This window comes from Capra hircus, chromosome 2 (assembly GCF_001704415.2).
Source record: "Capra hircus breed San Clemente chromosome 2, ASM170441v1, whole genome shotgun sequence".
Taxonomy (NCBI): domain Eukaryota; kingdom Metazoa; phylum Chordata; class Mammalia; order Artiodactyla; family Bovidae; genus Capra; species Capra hircus.
In genome coordinates, this window is record NC_030809.1 from 117,040,806 (window position 1) to 117,063,577 (window position 22,772).

Consider the following 22,772-nt stretch of genomic DNA (forward strand, 5'->3'; position numbering starts at 1 on the left):
AAGAATTTCATTTGGGCAAAATGGATAGGAGCTAAAAGCATGATGTCTGGTTCTTAACATGCTTATATTTCTGCCTGTCAAATGTGACCAAATTCCATATCCTATTTTATGTATAATCTATTTGACATTCTCTTTTAAAACTAGTTGGAAAGTATGTTTTTTTAATTTATCCTCTAAATGTAATCACTTCCTGTTGATAAACATTGGTAATTTATGAACATCTCAACAACCGTAGCTGGGGTCAGACAATTTCTTTGACAAAGGAAGTCTTCCTACAAAACCATTTTCCAGTTGTTAGGTCTGAGCCCTCTCATCTCAAGCCATTTTCTTCAGGATGTGGCCAGCCCCCTTATTGGTTCAGTCCCCTTGCACCTTCCTTCCCACCCCCCAAAATCTTCCACCACAAAGGGGGCAGAAATAATAAATTTTTGTCAAATTGGAAATGTAATTGATTGACTTTTTGGTGCATCTATTCAATCTAAGAGTTTTGGAAAAATTGTGTACCAGATCAACACTTGGGAACATTTATGCTCAGATGGTAAGACATTTAACCTCATGAATTCTCCTTTCACTGGTGGTTCCAGCTTTATTAATATTTTAATTAGATTTCCTTCTTGGATATACCTTTTTTTTTTAAGTCAAGTACCTTATATTTGGGGGGTTATGGTGTCATTATTGAAATTAACTTATTAGGAAGAGCACAATAACATTGCTGTGTATAAATGCAGTTACCAGAGAAGGCACAACTGTGGATACTTGCATTTAATGAAATCAATCAACCATCCAAACAAAGAGCTAGTCTAAGCCCCTGTGTTTACGCAGTACTTTCTGTACCAGGACCAGGTCCTGCTTTGCCTAACTTCCCTCATTAATCCTCACAGCCCTGCTGTGAATTAGGTAATTCTTACCGTTGGCTCCACCTGAAAAGTATGGACTACAAAGCACAAAGAAACGTGTGGTTGCCTCAGTCAGCGTGTGGGGACTGGTGATTGCTTAAGCTGGCCAGTAGGGGCCAGACTGCACCTCTTCCTCTCCCCCTGAGCACCTCCTCTCCAGTCACTGGAATCCGCTTTGGATCATTTGCTGCAGTTTGTTCTAATAGAACAGGCACAATGGTGTAAGAATTTTAAAGTTTAAGCACCGAAGCCACTGTGTAATTGTATGGCGTCAGTGGCTGGCGGCCCTGCATTGATGCCATCCCCCTGTTTAATTGCCCATGCAAATCTGAGCAGTCTGTAACAGGCACAGGGAACTCGTCTGCACTGGGCTGCAGACTCATCCCTCCAGAAAAACTTCAGTAATTCTAAGAACCTTTTGTCATCTTTAAGATGCTCCGTGGACAGGGCTGTCCCACTATCTTCTTACACAAGCAAACATCACAGCTGAAGACTAGGTTAATGGGCTAAATGGACAGTCAGAATTTAAATCCTACGTCTTCAGATGCCTGCCTGTCTCTTTCAGCCCTTAAATCATCCTTCTCAAGGGAAATAAAAGAGTATTTTAGAGGTTTAGTTAAGCTTTAAGCATTTTGTTAAAAACAAAGATCTTTAGTTCCCTTAAAGCAGTTTCAAAATCATGGATTAGATGCTTGTGAAATGGTCAAGCAGTCTTATAATGTAGTATTCCTATAATGACACATCAGCCTGGGAAATCTACACAAAGGGAATGATGTCCGATAAGTCAATTGAAGACATATTTTGCTTCTTTTGTGTAAAACAATAATAATTAAGAAGCAAATCAGTAGGGGGTCCTTTTTAGATTATTGTACATCAAAATAAAATGGCAAAAATATTTTTCCCCACGAGGATGAGATTCGCCAAGACCTAAACTCTTGTTTCCATACAGTGCTATTTGTGTTTTTTAAAAATTCATCTAAATGTGATTTCATCTAAAGAAAAAATAATAGAGATTCTAATACACATACACAGAAAATGAACACAAAGATAAATGGTGGCCTGAAATAACACATTTTTTTTTATAGGAAATACTTTATTCACTCAGTAAAACAAACATATTTTTGTACCAGTGTATATGTTCAACAATATTAGTAGGGATGTGCTACACAGGTGACTGACTTATCTTTAGTGCTATTGAGAGATGGACTAAATATGTAAGAACATTCAAAATTAAATTAGAAAAGATTACCAGCTGAGGAAAAGGGGCACAAGCAACGGAAGCGTGGCCTCCGGCATTGTTTAGCGCTCAATGTGAAACGCCCCAGACACGTCACTCCTGCCGTCTATATGTTTGATTCTATTATGGGTCACTTATGGAACTTATGAAATTTTGGCTTCTTATAGTCAGACTCAACCTTTGCATTTCCTGATACATGTGAGGTTCGGGAGTTCTTTACAGCACGTGACAACTGTTTCCGAGACTGTTATTCCGAAGCAGACAGTGAAGCTTCACTGCAGGGCACTGCCATAGTTTTTAGGCTCCCAAATTAGGTTTTGCTCTTTTGCTTTAATGAACCCCTTTTGAATATTGTTTTTCCAGCCCAGACATTTTTCTTTATATGTAAATCTCCCCTTAATCTGTTAGATTTCTGTCCCACTTGGCAGTTTTTCATACTATTAATGGAGATGAAACTGTATTTTATCTTTCTGTAATTCACTGAGTCAGCAGGAGGAATGGATTTTAAAATAATTCTACCACAAAGTAAATTGAGCAGATTCTGTTTAATGACCTAAGGTAAGTGGATCAAATATGATACATTTTGATACATGAAAAAAGCAACTGAATTCCTGTAGCATTAGCATTAGATGGATATTTCACTAACAAAATTTTAATGATTATTTCTAACCCCACCCATTGGGTATTTAAATATAAAATACCTGGAAATATGTGGACACTGCAGATTTCAGAAACAGAAAACATGCAATTTTAACTTCTTTTGACTCACTTTATAAATTCGAAATTAACTGACTACCATTTATGGGATATCTATGCTATGAGATAATCTAAGGCTGTCCTTTATGGAATAAAACAATATATTTAAAAAAATTATACTGATGACCATGTCTTTTATGATCATTAGAGACAGGCTCAGACATATCTGTGCTAAGGTTGTTTTTGTATCTACTCCATATATGTAACTTTTTATTTTGTCTTTAGGGAGGAGATGACCTCTTTATCCCTATCTTGTTTGAGAAGAGTGAATAAGACAATTACATGGAATAATTTTTTAAAGTTAAACACAGCTTGGTCCTTTGGTATAGGACTGAACTGAATAAAAGTCAGGGCTTTTATTTTACAGGTGGAAAATCCGAGACCTGAGGGTCCCAAGATAACAAGCCAGGCCAGGGGGAGCCCCATCCACTGTGCGCTGGGGCGGTGCCCTTTACAGTCTGCCAAGCTGTCCCTCCTGGCCGGGATTGCCAGCTATATTGTAGGTTGTGCATGTATTATCCATGTACTGACTAATAAAATGATAAATAGCCTGCCTGAGAAAAATACACCTCGTGGACAAAGTAGGATGAAGTCATTTCAACCATAAATGCCAAGAGAACCGAACATTTGATCAGTTGGAGGTTTTATAAGAAGGTTCACATTTAAATTCCTTCCTCCAGTAGGAAATAAACATTAATAATAACAATTGGAAATTTTCTCTTTTTCTGTTTTGGGAAAGCAGATTATATGGGTAACCACACATACCTCAAATTCTTCTAAAGTTATACATTACTTAGATTTAAAATACCCCAAACTCCCAAGTTCAACCTCTCACCTTCTGGGTTGTTGGCTTCTGGGAGCCTGCTACCCTCCTTTTCTACTGTTTCATGGTCCTGGAGGAACAGACCTGGGCATTAGTCAGCAGTTTCTGAATTTTGACCCACAATAGGAAAGATACCTTGAGACAGGAGAAATAGATGGAGGCAATTACAAACAGCCACTTGATTGATGGTTGACATTGTCAGGGCTCCACTGTATGGCAGATTGCAATGGTGTTGAACTCCCCTTGCTACCAGTGGATGTTGCTATTGGCAACCGTGCAGTGAAGCCAATAAAAAGGCAAGAAAATGAGAGGAAAACTCAACCTTAGTGGAAGCCGTAGGGTTTCTGCTATAAATTACATTCCCCTTAGCAATATGCAGCATCAACATTCAGGGTAGCCACAGTGCGTGTAGCTGCCTGCAGTCTCCATCGGACCCTGGGTCTAGTTTTATCATAAAGCACATGCTTTGAAATTTTGCTCTAGATACACTGGCATCCATCTTTCCGGGCTATTTACTTGTTTATCGTTGGGGAGGATGACAGATGTGGGTTCATCTCTGCCTCACATGGACTGATTTTCAATTCCCGCTTGTCATACGAACATGGTGTGACGCGACAGCTGGAAACACCTGCAGTGCTTCTAGCTGCAGACACACACCAGGGTCTATCCCTGCTTCCACCCACCCTTTTCTCCTCACCTGAAGGAGGGAGACAGCCCAGCAGAAGCTATTTTCCTTTATAGCTGAGTGACTCGGAAAACTGGCTTAATAAAATCCATAAATCTGAACAGCCTCCTCTTACCTGCTCTGCAGAGGCAATTTTCCCTGCACTTATTTTCTCCTTGAGTTTCTCCAGTCTTCCCCACAGAGACAGTGGTAGAGGGTAGCTGGGAACATTATTTTTTTAGGGTTCCCACGCCTTCCTTCTCTCTTTTGTCAATCCCGTCCCTACTCAAGTATCTCTCTTTTCTAGGCAATTGATGACAGGACATACCTTCATTTTTTTGATAGCAAGTGCCATTTTCCCTTGTTTGGATTAATGCTCACCCTCCCCTTGGCCATCTCTTACCACCTGCACTGGGCCCTGTATTTTCCTTGTTAGTCGTTTTCTTTTGGTTCCCCTCCTTTTCCTCCTCCTCGTCCCCCATTTGCCTGGTTAATGATTTTCTTTTCCTCCGTTTCTGCTCATGTAGTCTTTCTTCTTCCTCATGGTTACCTTGCTCTTCCCTTACTTCTATCTTGGTTCCTTAATTTACTCATTCTTTAAACATTTCCCCGATGTCTACTATGTGCCAGGAAGACAACGTCCTTGGTGGAACTTGGCCCCTCTTGCTCTGAGTAAAGTTAATAACTGACACTGACCAGCAACAACAAGAACAGAAGTGGTTTTAAATTTTAGATTTTTTTGGAACTGGGATGGGCTTCAAGGTTCATCTGGCCCAGAGATTTTCAAATTCCTCAGAGGCCCTTTATGGGCCGCTAGGTATGTAATCAAAGAGGCTCCCCCAACCCAGCTTCAAACAGACGACTTGGACTTTTAGATGTTTTAGGTCTTGGGGATTCTTTGTAAGATTTATTTGAACAAAGAGTTCTAAGGCTAAGTTATGTTGGAAAATAATTTCTTAGTGTAATCTCATTTGACAAATGAGGAAAAAGGGAAAAGTTAAGTGATTTGTCTAAAGCCATCCAGTGAATAGTGCCAGAGCTAGGGTACAAGCCTAGCTTCTAGCCCAGCATTGTTTTGTTTTGTTTGGTTGCATCTCATGGCATGCAGGGTCTTAGTTCCTTTGTGGTGGAAGATTCTTAACTACTGGACCACCAGGAAAGCCCCGCAGCGGGGACTTTGGATAGGGCGTACAATGTCCTCAGTCTCTCAGCGTCCTAATCTCTGCATCTGTTTAATAGAGCTTATTCTTATCTATGGGCTTCCCAACTGGTGCTAGTAGTAAATAACCCGCCTGCCAATGCAGGAGACATAAGAGACCTGAGTTCGATCCCTGGGTTGGGAAGATCCCCTAGAGGAGGGCATGACAACCACTCCACTGCTCTTGCCTGGAGACTCCCATGGACAGAGGAGCCTGGCAGGCTATGGTCCATAGGGTTGCAAAGAGTCAGTTATGACTGAAGCAACTTAGCACGCATGCATTCTTCCCTTTTATAAACCTGGATTTCTGTAGGATATTTGTTCACTGCCCAGACTGTTATTTCTTAATCTTTCAAGCATTATATTTTATCCTTAAGGAAAAATCCAAAACTGGGGAGCCCTCCATTTGGCTTTCATTTGGCACCAGCAGTAACTTTAAACTTTGTGCTGAAACTCATCACTAGAACTCAAGGTTTATTAATTGTCATGATTATTCTCTGTGGCTCTGCTGTGTCCTGTGAAATGTTTCACTGTTGGAAATAGTTTTGAATGTTCTTATGTCACTCATAGTAAATCCACCTATAGATTTTCTTTCATCCTGACTTTAATTAAAGTCTATCAATCCATTCCTTCTAGGAGAAGCCTTGATCTACATTGAAGGTTGAATCTAAAAACTGAAAAAGGGGACCTCAATCCCAATGCAGTGTTACGAATCTTGTGTAAACACCAATCAGACAAACACATTTGCTGTTTTCCTACTATGGACATTTTTAGGGGAAACTGGGAATGGCTGGTTTTTGTAAGGATAATATAGGTGTCTCTTTTAGGTAGGCAATTCTGAAGGCTCTGATCTATCATTAAGAAGCTTTAGGATTAAAAATAAGATATCTCCACAGAATACAAATTGGGATTCTAAGGACAGTCTGGCACAAAAGGGAGCTTGGGAGAGGAAGCAAGGCAGGCATTGTTTGGCTTGTAACAAACAGAATAGCCATATGCAAAATGAAGCAGCGCTAATGATGCCTTCACTGTTCAGCGTTCCCTTAGCTCCGAGTGAGCAGGGCCAACCACCCTCAGGTCCTGGACCCACAGCTGCCCTCTGCCCAGGTTCTTCGTCTCAGCACAGAATCTTCTTGCTCATCAGGGAAAGGTGAGGGTCCTGGGGTGTGCTTGTTGCCCCCACTTCCTCCTCTGTCCTTTTTGCTGACACCACACTTCAAGGTGAAAGTCCAGGCATGCTTCTCAGCACATCCCTGAGGTTTTATGTCTGTTTGAGCTTAAAGGAACAAAAGAATGGTGTGCGGGACCGAAGCCGGCTCTCCAGGGCTCAGTCATCCTGCAGCAGCAGCTGGCCTGAAGGGTTAGTTTCTGTCATCCCTGGTCTCCATGACGTTGGCAGAGGGGGCGGAGGCAGCCGTGGAGACAAGCAGCCTTTTCCGGTGCAACTCTTCCCACTTACTTCTGTTGGTGGCCACGGAATCCAGCATTGGCTTCAGTTTCACATTGACCTTCACCAGTGCCTACAATAAAACACAAGCAGGTGGGGGAGAGATGAACCAATCATGGCCATGATTTTCTAGCTTTCACTTGTGAGGAGAATGGAAATGGGCTGTAAGAAATGAAAATGATGATTATTTTGGTAAACATGAGCTATTTACAAGAAGCAAATACGCACTTAACATCACTGTGTTGTATTAATAGAACTTACAGAGAAAATGAGAAAATAAGACAGATGTCTGTGTACAGCTCCAGGGGGTGCCAGCCAATTTGATTATGATCCTGTTTTAAATTTACATCAAATAGGAAACAAAATATTCAGCTCACACATGTCTACCAATATGTGTATCTTTGCCTGCTAAGGAGGGCTCCAGATCTCAATAGACCAGGAACTGAAATTTTTACAAAAATAAACCTACCATTTGCTCCACCACAGATGATTCTGGGTGGATTCACCTGAATGAGAAAGGCCAGGTAAAGTCCTGAAATGAGAGGAGCTCATTTTTTAAAGCATGGGATCAGGGAACTGTGCTTAATGTACAGATCAACATGAGAACATGCACGGAAATAGACCTGAGAGAAAAGAAAAGGCGGTGTGGAAGAGAGGGACAGATGGAGGGGTGGGGAAGAAATGAGGGAGAGAAAATGCAGGGTGTGGCCAGAGGCTGACTGACCCCAAGGCTAAGACAGGTCAGGATCCAGCCTCCTCATTTGCAGGAGACCCTTCTAAATATCTGTTTTGCACTTAATTTTGTATCATTAAAAAACAACAACAACAACAGTCCCCTATTCCCAAACAGTACAAACGTCCAGCCTCACAAATCTTGGATCACCGCTTTACTGGGACACAGCAATGAATAAAGCAAGGATCATGGAGCTGTGAGGGCTTAGCCCCTGGAAATGCCTTGATCAGCGTTGTGTGGCCACAGATTATACCTCTAGTCCCATGGAGACACCCTGCAGGCGCGTCCCGTTCATCACCAGGGAGGCAAAATGTGACCATGTGACTAAACCGCCGCCACTGTGGGACACCTCCTGGAAAGCCTTCAAGCCTGACCGGTGGTTGGCAGGCGCCCCAGAGCGAAGTCCTCCAACAGGAAGAAGAGCTGTTTCTGTTGAGGATGGAATGGCCTGATCATGACTGCAGTGTGTTAGGAAGACCTGAAGCATTCCCTAAATACCATTCCGCTCTGGGGAGTTTCAGAGATACAAGTGTGATGTGACTAGATGGAAGTTAAGTGGGGGCTGGAAATCCAGAAATAATCAGAGAGCCTGCTGAGCAGTGAGCACTCCACCCTGGCCTAGGTGAGCCCCTTCACATTCGCGTCCCCCAAACAGAGCATATTATTGTGATATTTATCACACCAAGCAATGACGTCTAATTTGAAACTGGATGTATTCGTTATTCCATATGATAATAAATCACAGCAACATAATAATTCAGGCAGTGATCAAAATCCCCTTTACATCATGAGAAAAATGCAGGTGCCTGCTTTCTGCTCAGTGCAGCGATTTTATTTAGACAATAGTGTGAGAGGGGCCGACGAATGCCATGGTTTTTAGTATAGTCTGGCACTAGCTCCTCTTCGCTCTGATCAAGCCTTTTAATTAAACCGACCACTATAATTCCTATGGAAATTAGTGTTTATGTTATTTTCCTGCTACAAAAGCATTTCTCTAAACTTTTTTTTTAATCCCAGGAGCACAAATTGGAATTTTTTTCTGCATGAAATGTAATTAAAAACTCATTTGATTACTATAGTTCTGGCTCTGTTTTACTTGTTAAATTCCTGTAATCAGTTTTCTTTTATGAAGCTGCTGGGAAATGATCTCAAAAGCAACACATTTTTCTCTTCCTTGGCAGTTTCCCGAGCATTTACTAAATTACGTTCATAGCACCTGCCTATGATTTGAATTACTCCACCAATTTATTTCTAAAACTATTTAAATTTATTTGGCTTAGCCCCAAACAGATTGCTTTCTTTTATCTAGCTCTTTGTTCTCTGTCTTGCTTTCTTTGTGTTGAATATAAAATTTTTTGAGGGGGTGGTACATATTTCTCAGTATTCCTTTTTCTCTTTATTTCATACACTCCTTAAATACAAAATTGCCATACTGGAATATCATTTTCTTCTAGTCAGGTGCTGGTTCTAGGCAAAGGGAGCAAGAACTTCATCTTAAAGAACAATTCTTACACTATGAATTTGTTACACATAAATGCAGTTAGCTGGGAGAATATGGAACTATTAGAATATTAGGAAGGCAAGGCATGACCCACAAATTTAAATTCCGAGGTTTACAGTGATTACGTGCAACGTACCATCAGCAAGAGAATTGCTCCTAGTATTTAGAAAGATACAGGTGTTCCTACGAACTTCTTATCAGCGAGTGATACCCGATAAATTCTGTGCAAATGCTACTGGTATCTGTCTTGTTTGACTAACTCTTCTCTTAGCGGACATGTCACCCTTCTGCTTACTCTCCATATACATGCAGAGGGATACTAAGCATTATGTGCGTGGTGTCATCCACTGTGGGATGTTGAGTCCCTTCTGTGACATCCCCTCGGTGTGACCTTTCAGTGTTTAGACATGTCCAGAGGCAGTAAACTCATGACCTCCCTGGGTGGGTGTGTCCAATTTCCTCTTCATCTTGATTTTAGAACGTTGTTCTTTCTACTGAGTTATGTATCCCTGTAACCAACCTAACAGTTCTAGTCCTTGGGGTGCTCTCCCTTTAAACCCAAATCTACTGAGCAAGGAGATCCAACCAGTCCATCCTAAAGGAAATCAGTCCTGAGTGTTCATTGGAAGGACTGATGCTGGAGCTGAAACTCCAGTACTTTGGCCACCTGATGCGAAGAGCTGACTCATTGGAAAAGACCCTGATGCTGGGAAAGATTGAGGGCAGGAGGAGAAGGGGAGGACAGAGGATGAGATGGTTGGATGGCATCACTGACTGAATGGACATGGGTTTGGGTGGACTCCAGGAGTTGGTGATAGACAGGGAGGCCTGGTGTGCTGCGGTTCATGGGGTCGCAAAGAGTCGGACATGACTGAGCGACTGAACTGAACTGAAAGAGCTGGGCAGTAAACCAGTGACTCCTGTGCACCTCCACGTGTAGGTTAGGGTTGATTTACCTCAAAACCCAACTTGGGCTACATATGAGCCCCCAACTGGGGGCTCCCACGCCCACTGCAGCTCCCCCACCCTGTCAGTGGCCCATCACTGACAGGACCCTCTACACCCTGGGTACACAGCCCAAGGCATCTGGCCATCCGGGTGGCTGAGGGGCCTTCCTGACTCCAGTCAGGCTCCACTCGTGAGCCCACTTGTGACCAGCACATACCTATTCCATATTTTATGAATAAATCATACATTCACTAGACGTGTAGTCTAGTGAATACAAAGGGTCCAATATGTACAGTGTTAAATATCTCCCTTCACTCCCTGCCCCAGAGATTTAGTTTCTGTCCCTAGAGGCAACTGATGTTACCAGTTTCTTGGGTATCCTTCAAGAAACATTTTATGCCTATGTCGGTATAAGTATGTATATTATGTATATATATGAAAAAAAGCGAAAGTGTTAGTCGCTCAGTCATGTCTAACTCTTTGTGACCCCATGGACTGTACTCCGCCAGGTTCCTCTGTCTATGGAATTCTCCAGGCAAGAATCCTGGAATGGGTAGCCATTCTGTTCTTCAGGGGATGTGTGCTTTCATTACTTTAAACATTCCTCAGTTTTATTGCAGAGAAGGCAACGGCACCCCAGGACGGAGGAGCCTGGTGAGTTGCAGTCCATGGGGTTGCTGAGTCAGACACAATTGAGCGACTCCACTTTCTCTTTTTACTTCCATGCACTGGAGAAGGAAATGGCAACCCACTCCAGTGTTCTTGCCTGGAGAATCCCAGGGACGGGGGAGCCTGGTGGGCTGCCATCTATGGGGTTGTGCAGAGTCGGACATGACTGAAGCGACTTAGCAGCAGCAGCAGCAACAGAAACAACATGATCCTTTGAGGCTTGTCTTTAAGCTTCCCTTGGTGGGTCCAGAGCAAACTTTAGTCTAGGGCTAATTTGGCCCCACTACTAAGACAGTAATCTTCTGAGAACTGTGCCCAGAACATCATATATTTCAAGGTTTTTCTCTAAAATTCTGGGTGGCGGAAGCATGGACTACTTCCCTGCCCGTGTGAACTCTGAGGATTACTCTGCTTGCTCCTTTTTGCTGGATCTTTCCAGCCTCCGTGGTTTCCTCATAGGCAGGGAGCGAACGGCACGAAGACTCAAGGGGCCACTGCAGACCTCTGGAGCTGTCTCACGCAGCCGTCTCTTCTCTGCCACTCTTCCCAGAACGCTCACCTCCTCGGCCTCCCTCGGCTCCTGCTTCTGCCTCCTTATCTCAGTGAGACCCCTGACTCTGCCTGGGTGCCCCTCTCTGTGCTGTGGCCTGGTCACTGCCCCCAGGGAGTAAGCTGGGACACCTGGCCGGCCCATTTCATTTGTTCCCCTTTCTCACAAATCTGTGTTATGTTGCTGTTGTCCACTGTCTGAAAACTCGTTTTATGTATTTTTCTGTTTGTTTTTGGTTCTTTGGTGTTTTATCCCCTCTATGACTATGGTCCAGCAGTGGAAGTTGCTATCATTGGTTTTAAACAACTCTGTCTTGGGTCCCAGCCCATGAGCTCCAAGGGAGAGTGGAAACAAGGCCTATATCTCTGGATCTCTAGCTCTGGGAACAGCAGCCCTCCTCCACCCTGCCCACAAAGCAGTGGAAGGAAGACAGTAAAGGTCAGGATGAGTAGGGTCAGGACGTTCTGACCTGCTACAAAATCCTGCTGTAAAAACAACCCCAGCATGACCCCCTTGGGAAATGAATACAGCATTCTGTCTTACTGCCATAATTCCTGAGACCGTGTTTATACCAGCTCGCTAAGCTGCTGGGAGGCAGAGTTTGGCCTTCTTTCCCTCTGCCACCAGGACCCACGTCTGCCATCATCTGGCCCGTGTGCGCTTCTCAGTCGACCACAGTCACTTCTTGGAACTCAGCTGGAAGCAGATGCACTACAGGGGAGGAAGCCAACAGAAGCTGTGCTCTTAGAAGTCCCCACTCCTACATTCTTGCTGGAAAGGGGCAGAGAGGAACCCCACCAAATGACAGGCAGTTCAAAGACTTCCTTTGAACCTGAAAATGTCCAACTACATCATTAATACCTTTTAAAAAAAACTTTGAGGCAATTATCTGAGCTGGCTGTTTATTTTTTTAAAGGCCAAAGAGAGAAGATGGTTTTTACTTCCTGTTGTTGACTCATATATTCCCAGGGTGTTGGCAATAAGAACTGTATTTTCTGATTTCCTCCATTCCCCACCCTACTCAAGAGAAATAATCAGAAACTAACAGATATGATGGCATGGTTGAGAAAAGAGAAATTAAAATATTTTAAAAATACCAATTTGGGGGGGTAAAATTTAAAAATAGACTTGGAGCCCCTCTTAAATGTCTTGTTTGAGGCAATATCCTTGTAATGAAGATGTGATTACTTACAACCATGATCATTTAACTTCCTCAATGAAAATGTCCAAAAGCCCACTTGGGGGTTGGCATTTTGAAATGGAAAGTCATTGGTGGCAAGACCAGCTAGTGTCATCTCTGCTCAACCCTTCAACAGGAGAAGCAAGAATGCGTGCACGTGGTGGCAGGACCTGAAATTATTTAGAATTCTCAAGACTGGCCAGTCACGTGCGTAAAGAGCGTCTCCGAGAAACAAGAAGGCTTCGACTGAAGGTTTGTGACTTCAGAGAGAAGTGGCCAATTGTGCAGCGAATCCCAACTTTTCAATCTGTGAGCTGTTGAACTGCTCATCTTTCCTGGTTCTCAAAGGTAAGGATTAGTCCTGATTGCGTCTGCCATATTCCTGAGTTTCACATGCCATGTTGCAATGATGTAGTTGCTAAGAATCCCATTTGGCTTGTCCTTCTACTCCTCCATCGTGTTGTAAAGGCCAGACGGTGAATTGTCCTGAACTCAACTCATTGCCTTCCTGTGAACCCACCTCTGCTGTCAGGGTTACTCGCTCAGGGAATTAAGTATCACCATCTCCACCCAGCTGCCCAGCCTGGCAATCTACAGGTCATCATGACATCTTTGTCTTCCCCCGCATCCAAACCATCACCAAGTCCTCTCATTCCTACTTCCAAAGTGTCCCCCTGTGTTAGCCTAGTGCCATTTCAATCACCCAAGCTCAGGCTACCCTCCCTTTCTCCACTGCCTTAACCGCCCCAGCTCCTACCTGGGCTCCCTGCGTCCCTTGAGTCCTGTCCAATGAACTCTCATTGCAGCTATCCTGGTCAATCAAAACCATACATCTGAGCTTGCTGCTCTCTACCCTGAACCTTTTGGTGGCTCCTATATGATATGAATGTGTTGCAAGACCCTACTAGAAAAGGAGAATTGTGGCATTAAAAGATAATGAAACCCAGAAATAAAACAGAAAAAGAACCATAAAGCTGAATGGAAAATTTGCATTGCAGTACAAAACCAAATTTCGAAACACTAAAATAATCCCGTTGAGTCTTCTAGAAAACCTGAAATGCACATTTTACCATTTTTCTGAGTAAAAAATAAGCTAACTTCCACATGGTGTGTTTGGCAAGGGAGTAGCCGAAGTGTTAGTTACTACATGTGAGACCAGATGGAGCTGGCTGTGGGGTCCAGATGGGAGGCAGCAAACAGATTCCTCCTAAACCTCACTCCTTCCCTCCCCAGTTCAATGGCCTCTGAAACTCAAGGTTGTGTAAAAATTAATTTGCATTAAATTGCTTAAGATAATATATTAACTACCACAGGAGGCTTCCAGCAGATTTTAAAACTTGCTTCGAAAAACAAATAATCAAACAATAATGGTGAACACAGAAGTGAACCAAGACTTTCTTGGATAAATGTTTGTAGACATTCACGTTAAATACACTACCTTTAAAACAAACCTTTAGTGTGTAATTGGCTCAGGCTGGAAAATTAATAATAATCGTTTATATATGTCACACATGTACCTGCTCCAGGCACCATGTACTGCTGGGTTTTCCCCAGGCTAGAACACAATGGAGTTTAAAAGGTTTATGACTTCTTTCCCATTTGGGGAGGGAGTCATTTATTCCACCAGGGCTGTGGTATCTCTATCAGAGATTGCTGATTGCATTTCCAGTAAGTATTTTAGCCTCCCTTAAGTGCAGAGACATTACTTTGCCGACTAAGGTCCGTCTAGTCAAGGCTATGGTTTTTCCTGTGGTCATGTATGGATGTGAGAGTTGGACTGTGAAGAAGGCTGAGTGCCAAAGAATTGATGCTTTTGAACTGTGGTGTTGGAGAAGACTCTTGAGAGTCCCTTGGACTGCAAGGAGATCCAACCAGTCCATTCTGAAGGAGATCAGCCCTGGGATTTCTTTGGAAGGAATGATGCTAAAGCTGAAACTCCAGTACTTTGGCCACCTCATGAGAAGAGTTGACTCATTGGAAAAGACTCTGATGCTGGGAGGGATTGGGGGTAGGAGGAAAAGGGGACAACAGAGGATGAGATGGCTGGATGGCATCATGGACTCAATGGACATGAGTCTGAGTGAACTCCGGGAGTTGGTGATGGACAGGGAGGCCTGGCATGCTGTGATTCATGGGGTCATAAAGAGTCGGACACGACTGAGCAAGTGAACTGAACTGAACTGAAGCTTAGGTACTTCCCTGGTTGGTCAGTGGTAAAGAATCTGCTGCCAATATAGGAGACTTGAGTTTGATTCTGGGTCTGGTAGCTTCCTTGAAGAAGGAAAGGGCAACTCATTCCAGTAGTCCTGCTTGGAAAATCTCAGGGACAGAGGAGCGTGGCAGCTACAGTCCATGGGGTCATAAAAGAGTCAGACATGACTTAGCGACTAAAAAGTAACAACAGCAAAGCTTAGGAATGGCCAGGGAGGAGCAAGAAGAATTTAGAAAAAAAGCTTCTGAGAAGACTCTTAAATGAGAGTATATTCATTTGGGAGGTGCATCCGTTTGTCTTTGGCCCTCTCTCCTTCTTGCTGCTGGAATATTAACATGATGGTTAGAGCTACAGTGACCATCTTGTGACCATGAGGCAATCTTGAGTATGGCAGCCACGTCCTAAGGGAAGATAAACAGAGTGTGGGTCTCTGACTGTTATGGAACTGCCATATCACAGAAACCTAGAAGTGACTTATTTGCATTATTATTATCAGAGAGAAAAGTAAATTTCCATTTTGTTGAAGCTATTGTGATTTCAGATGGTGACTGCAGCCATGAAATTAAAAGACGCTCCTTGGAAGAAAAGCTATGACCAACCTAGACAGCATATTAAAAAGCAGAAACATTACTTTGCCCACAAAGGTCCATCTAGTCAAAGGTATGGTTTTTCCAGTAGTCATGTATGGATGTGAGAGACGGACTATAAAGAAAGCTGAGCACTGAAGAATTGATGCTTTTGAACTGTGGTGTTGGAGAAGACTCTTGAGAGTCCCTTGGACTGCAAGGAGATCCAACCAGTCCATTCTAAAGGAGATCAGTCCTGAATGTTCATTGGAAGGACTGATGCTGAAGCTGAAACTCCAATACTTTGGCCACCTGATGCGAAGAACTGACTCATTGGAAAAGACCCTGATGCTGGGAAAGATTGAGGGCAGGAGGAGAGGGGGACGGCAGAGGATGAGATGGTTGGATGGCATCACCGACTTAATGGACATGAGTTTAAGCAAGCTCTGGGAGTTGGAGATGGGCGGGAAGCCTGGCGTAATGCAGTCCATGGGGTCGCAAAGAGTCAGACACGACTGAGTGACTGAACTGAACTGAATTGTGATTGCAGATCTCTGTTACTAGTACCACATGCAATTCCTGATTGAGAGAATTGATGTCAGGATGTAGGTCTCTATTTTATGGCTACCTGTGTATGTATCAAAAGGTTCTAACTGTCTTGATACTTGGACACATTGCTCTTTGCATCGAGGAGTTGTGAGACAAGTTTCTTTGGCAGTGGGTTATAAGTGAACTATAGTGGGCAGCAGAGGCTAGATACTGTCCCCTTACCCTCCCTCAAGGAACAGTTCACTCCATGTGCTCTGAGTGGGCGCATCATTCAGGCCTGACCAACACCAGTGACTGACGTAGAGATGGGGATCGGATGTGACCCAAGCTAAGGAAATCAAAGGTCTTGCAAGGTTTCCCCTGGAACTACTGGAAATGAGCTTTTCTGTTCCTTCTTCCTTTCAGTGTTATAATACCTAGAATGAACATGTGACCTTATTGCTGCCAGGATGTGTAAGGAAAGCTTGGCTGAGAATGAAGGCAAAACATACCTAGCTAGAGGCAGAGAAATGGGGGCATCTGTCTTATGATGGCCTTTGAATCCTCTGGATCTGTCCACACGCCCCCAGTGAGCTGTACCTCCAAGCTTCCCAGCTGCTTAAACCAGCAAATTCCCATTCTGCTCAAACTCATCTGAGGGAGTTCCTGAGCTCCAAACACCGGGTCTTTGTTGTCTCTTATTGTTCTCTGTCACCTGCAGGAACTATTTGAGGTTGAAATCCCCTACGAGACTTTAAACTGGTGGCTGCCATAAGGGAGTCTCAATTTTTCCAACATAAAAAGTTGCTGCTGGGCTTCCCTGGAGGTTCAGGTGGTTAAGAATCTGCTTTGCAATGCAAGAGACACTGGTTCGATCCCTCCTGGTCAGGGAAGATCCCATATGCTGCAGGGCAACTAAGCCCGTGAGCCACAACTACTGAGCCTGCGCTCTGGAGTTGGTGAGCTGCAACTGCTGAGCCCACGTGCGGCAACTACTGAAGCCCGTGTGTCTAGAGTCCCTGATGCACAACCAGAGAAACCACAGCAGTGAGAAGCCTGCACATGGCAACTAGAGAGTAGACACCACTCTCTGCAACCAGAAAAGGCCTGCACACAGCAATGAAGACCCAGCACAGCCAAAAATAAACAAACATTTTTTTAAAGTTACTGCTAATACTCAAGGGTCAGCCTTCTCCACACAAGTTCATTAGAGTCAGGGGCCAGCTAGCGCTTATCTCCCATATCCTTGAACCACTAGAGTCTGTCAAATAGACACTTTGAAAGGTTTTAAAGGCTGCTGAGTCTTAGTCTCCCATGCTGTGGGACTCAAGACACCAGCAGAGACTGCCAACTCCCCTAGTGGCAAGTCAGCAGAGCTATGGGATTTCACCTTGCCAGGAAGGAGCGCTCAAAGGTCTGGGGTGACTTGGCATTCATTTAGCCTGGAGTGTTCCTAATAATCAAGTGAATTCAGACAGGAAAAATAGCAACTAGCTGTTACTTTCTCCGTAGTGGTAGTTCAGTATTACTCCACGTTTATCACATCAGGTGAGATTCTCTTTCCAGCTGAGAAAACTCTTTCTCTATATGTGATCTTAACTTGGCAGATTCCTTACAGCAGTAACAGCTGTAGGATCTATTCAGCAATAGCGGATTGTCTGTGTCTGATTTTTGCAAGTGCCAAAAATTACTGTCAGAGCTTTCTGTTTTGTTAGTGATATTTGAGAACTTGAAATCTAAATAATGTGAGAGAGTTACCCAGATAGGAATCGTAAGTAAAGACGATAAAGCCACAGAGGTGATACTTGGTTTGAGGAGGGCAAGCAAGTTCATTGGAATCCAGTGTAAGAATGAGGCAGATCTATACTTGGAATCCTAAGGGCACAGTCTAGCTCAGTTATAACACTGATGTTTGTAGCATCAATGTCTAATCTCCTGAAAGCTAATCACAGTACTAGTAATAACTTAGAATGAGATCATTTTCTTTCCAAGGTTTGAAGCAGATCGGTAGTGCCTGTAAAAGAGAAAATACTCTATTGCAATTTTCTCTCCCTCTTTTCTTTCTCTTTCCATTTTCTTCTTAATCTCTCAGAGGTTACTTGTTTCACTTTTATTTTATTTATATGCTCAAGGGATTCCTTTGTGGAAAATTGATATTTATAAATTACATTAACACTAGGAATTAATGAGGCAGGAATTTAGTCTCCTTGGATTAATAGCATTGTTATTTCCACAATATAGGGCAAGCATCTTAAACTCAAATGTCCACCCAGCCAGGTCAGTAAAGTTAATGAATGAAATAGGCTGGGAGATACAGCTGGGAGAGGTGGGGCCTGTGGCAAATGGAACACGTTACACTTTTATAAACAGTGTTCAACTGAATGAAACGGGGCTGGGTCTGTTCTGAGGCCACCCACTTGCTCTCAGTGACAGACAGTAAAACACATTTTGCCAAAGTGAACTAATAACTTCTGAGTGCTGAGTGTGTCCTGTGTTCCGCTGCCATCCTAGGGCCCCTCCAGATGTGAGCTCACTAAACCTCGCAACAATGCAGAGATGGGTGATGTTGGCCCTGTTTTGACAGATAAGGAACCTGAGATTGGGGGAAATCGGCTTAAAAGGGTCAGCATTTCCGTGGGTAAGTGCACAGCGGGGCTGGAATGGCATGCAGGCTGAGGACAGAGCTTCTGGAGCCTCCCCTGAGGGATCTCCACTAGGATGCTGGTGACGCCTTGTGTCTCATGCGTGGCCGCAGCGTCTGGGCCGTGTGTCCTCAGCACTGTTTGGGGACAAAGTCACAGGAGGGAGGTGGCCTCACTAAGGAATGGGAAAGCACCACTTCCCAAGCATTAGGTGTAGACAGTGAGTCTTTTATCTGCGACTCGTCTACTCGAGCTTACCCTGGGAAAATAAAATGAGGGCTTTAAGTAGTAAATCACAGGCACGCCTAAAGAGGCTCCTGCGCACAGGAGCAAGGAGAACCGCTGCTTCTGTTATAATGAGCCCCTCTAGGAGACTGTCCTAGGTTACCCTGTTGGTCGGGTTTTCAGAGCACATTGGTAGCTAATCAATCATGTTCATTGTGCAGGCAACATCTGGTCTTGGAAGGAATAAGCTGCTGACCCAGAAGCCATAGGCTTTGATGAATGGGGCCTCATGTAAGAGATGGTTGGAACATGTAAGTAAAACACAGCCACATGGTAATAATCTAACTCTCCATTCACCAAAATATTTCCCAGTAAAACTATGCCACTTGAGATGCCATAGACATATATATATCATTTATTGTTTTTGCAAATTTCAATGTGTAAAAAGAACCATTTAAAAATTTTAGTTTGTTGAGCTGCAAGCATTTGTTTCCTATGTACTTTTTGTATACTCCAGTGTTCTTGCCTTGAGAATCCCAGGGACAGGGGAGCCTGGTGGGCTGCCGTCTATGGGGTCGCACAGAGTCGGACACTACTGAAACGACTTAGCAGCAGCAGCAGCACGAGCCTTGGGCTCAAGGTTCTCCAAACATAATGGCTAGGGTGCCTGTGTGGGAGAGGGTTGTTGTTGATCAGTTGCTCAGTGGTGTCCAGCTCTTTGTGACCCCATGGACTGCAGCACACCAGGCTTCCCTGTCTTCCACTATCTCCTGGAGTTTGCTCAAATTTATGTCCATTGAGTCAGAGAGGGTTGCAAAAATGTGGAGTTCCTTGCTCTTAGTGTAAGTGGTGTTCTGAGTAAACTATCAAGGTACCTCCACGAATGGATTGTATAATACCCTATTAACACTCGCTCTTCTGTTTTTTACCTGATATTCGTACTAACAAACTGCTTGGTGAGTGCCAGGCAAATATCATGCTGCCTGAGCATCTCTTGTGAGTTTAAAGGTGGTCTTCATGTCAGTACCAACCAGGGCTCAGATCTGAGACAGGGAGGGCGCCATCAAAGCCTCTGCATCCCACTGCCCTAGATCAATAGAGAATCAGAACCAAAGCATCCATGAGGGATGCTGTCTTCAGATCAACTTCCTTGGAGGCAAAAATCCTCCATTATTTTAGTGGTCTCTTTCCATATGGCAAGAGAAACTACTTTTTCTTAATTTTACAGTATAATAAATAAAGATTTGGGGGAGAACGAATAAGAAGACAAAGGATATTTTACACATTCCACTGGGTGTATCATTAGCTGGCATTTTGTCCATAGAAAGGGTCAGCTTTAAGATCTGAGGGAAGAGACGCTATTGCGGCTCCTTTATTATATTGCTGCTGCTGCTGCTGCTAAGTCGCTTCAGTCGTGTCCGACTCGGTGCGACCCCATAGATGGCAGCCCACCAGGCTCCCCTGTCCCTGGGATTCTCCAGGCAAGAACACCAGAGTGGGTTGCCATTTCCTTCTCCAATGCATGAAAGCGAAAAGTGAAAGTGAAGTCGCTCAGTTGTGTCTGACTCTTTAGTGACCCCATGGACTGCAGCCTACCAGGCTCCTCCGTCCCTAGGATTTTCCAGGCAAGAGTACTGGAGTGGAGTGCCATTGCCTTCTCTGTATTATATTGCTAACTCTCCCCAAAACTAAGATATGGGGAAAGTTTTAATGTGTGGGAACAGCAGGACGAATACTCTGAATATTTTTAAATTAAATTTTAAAGTTCAGTTTAAAGAAGAGAACATTAGAATATTATGAACAAAAACTTCCTAATAGGCACCATTTTTCATCTTCTCAATGTTGGGAAGTTTTGCATTCATTTAACCTTCAGCTGTTGATCATTTATCCCAATAAAGAGACAAACTAGATTTGTTTTTGAATTAAATTACAGAGCTTATATGGAAAAATAAGTAAGAATACTTAGAAACTATTGAAAGAGTAACGTGGAAGGTGAAACTAGGCTTATCATTAAAATATATTCTAGGGACTTCCTCAGTGACTCAGTGATGGAGAATCTGTCTGCCAGTGCGAGAAATATGGGTTTGATCCCCGGTCCAGGAGGATCCCACATGCCAAAGAACAACTAAGCTGATAAGCTACAGCTACTGACTCTGTGCTCTAGAGCCTGGGAACTGCAACTACTGAGCCCACTTGCCACAACCCTGAAGCCCTCATTCCCTAGAGCCCATGCTTCACGGCAAGAGAAGCCAATTCAGTAAGAAACCCTCACACCACAGCTAGAGAGTAGCCCGCAGCAGTGAAGAGCCAGCACAGCCAAAATAAATACAGAAAATATCATATATATACATATTATCTAAAGCAATATTAATTAAAACAGCATGACTAGGCAGAGAGAGTAATAGAGCAGAATAGAAAGAGTTAAACTGGAATTGTTTAACGGAATTTGGTATATGATGAAGGTGACCTTTTAAATCATAAGGAGAAAGATTAGTGAAAAAACTGATGGGAAAACTGGGTAGCCATCTAAAAACTTTATATCCAACACAATAAAGTAAAACCAGATGAGTCACAGATATAACACATGAAACCATAAAGTCCTGAAAGAAGTTCTGAGAATTTAAAGAATTTCTGATTTTGGAATGGGAAAGCCACGATCTGTATGACAAAATCCAGAAATCACAGGAGACGAGTTTGACTGCATAAAATCAATGTATTTCTATATAGCATAAGCAGAGTGAAAAGTGAAAAGATAAATGACAATCTGGGGTGGGGGTGGAATTGCCACTTTTGCTACAGATAAAAGTCTATTTCTTTAATATACAGTGAGCTCCTACAAATAAGAAAAGACCACCAGTCTAATAAAAAAGGGCAAAATGTGGAGAGTTTATAGAAAAAAATACAATTACTCCTAAGTAAATAAATCTATACCAAAAATATGATCAAACTCATTTATGGTATGGAAAATACACATTAAAACTATAAGGAGATAGATTTTGCACCATCATATTGGCAACATTCAAGAAGTTTGATAATAGCTTGTCTTGGTAAGAGTATAGGGGAAGAGGCACCTCAGCCATTGCTGGTGGAAATATAAATTGGTTCCAACTCCACAGAGAGAAAGTTGGCAATATCTATCAAAATTCCAAATGCCCATATGCTAAGTGCCCAGTTATTCCACGTCTAGGTGTTTATTTTACAAATAAAGTATGAAGTATGCATTTACAAGGATATTTTCTAGCGCTCTGTTTATAATAGCAAATTATTAGAAACAACATCAGTGTTCAAAAATAATAGTTATTGATTAAATAATTCATTTTACATCTTTAAAATCTGATATTCTGCAGCCATCAAAACTAATGAGATAGCTGCTGTCTGGACATGAAAAAGGAATAATCTCAAAAATATATTAAGTGTAAAAAAATAATGTATGGAGCAGGATAGACATTCATATATGTGTATATATAGATATACACATATACATGTGTGTTTGTATATCCATATGTGTATTATATACCAACTATATCTCAATAAAAGAAAAAGCTAAAAAAAACCACTGTATTTCTGCTTCTACATAGATTGTCTTTGGATGAAATTGGGTAACAGTGGTTGCCCTGAGGGAGAAGAGCTGGGTGACCCGGGGACAGAAGTATGAGGAAGTACCTCTTCTCTCTAATACTTTTGTGCCTTTTGTGAATTTTGTTCCCTGGGCATGTATCAACTATTTGACACGAAAATATTTTATTTAAAAGTTTAACATGCACTGATAATTAGAAACTTTTGATCATGTATTAGAATTACTCAATAGCAAGTCATTTCATCGTTCATGAAGCTCACGAGTATAGGATAAAAGAGAGAAATACTTATTTCATAAAGATCAAAATAATTTAGTGCTTTGCTACCATAATTCAACAATTATCTCAGTACCTTAATGCACAGCATGCTAACGTTGTGTGTAAGCCTCCGTCCCTCTCCCCCATCCACATTCCGATAAGGG

The 22,772-nt window shown here is 42.9% G+C and overlaps 1 protein-coding gene across 1 annotated transcript in view; it reads right to left on the minus strand.

Annotated features, from left to right (window-relative positions):
- The window catches only part of PDE11A (phosphodiesterase 11A), a 449,211-nt gene continuing 432,292 nt past the window's right edge, over nucleotides 5,854–22,772 (minus strand). Inside the window, exon 20 of the mRNA XM_005675916.3 lies at nucleotides 5,854–7,094. Coding sequence (XP_005675973.1) covers nucleotides 6,936–7,094 — 159 coding nt within the window. The 3' untranslated portion in view covers nucleotides 5,854–6,935. The remainder of the gene's footprint in view (nucleotides 7,095–22,772) is intronic.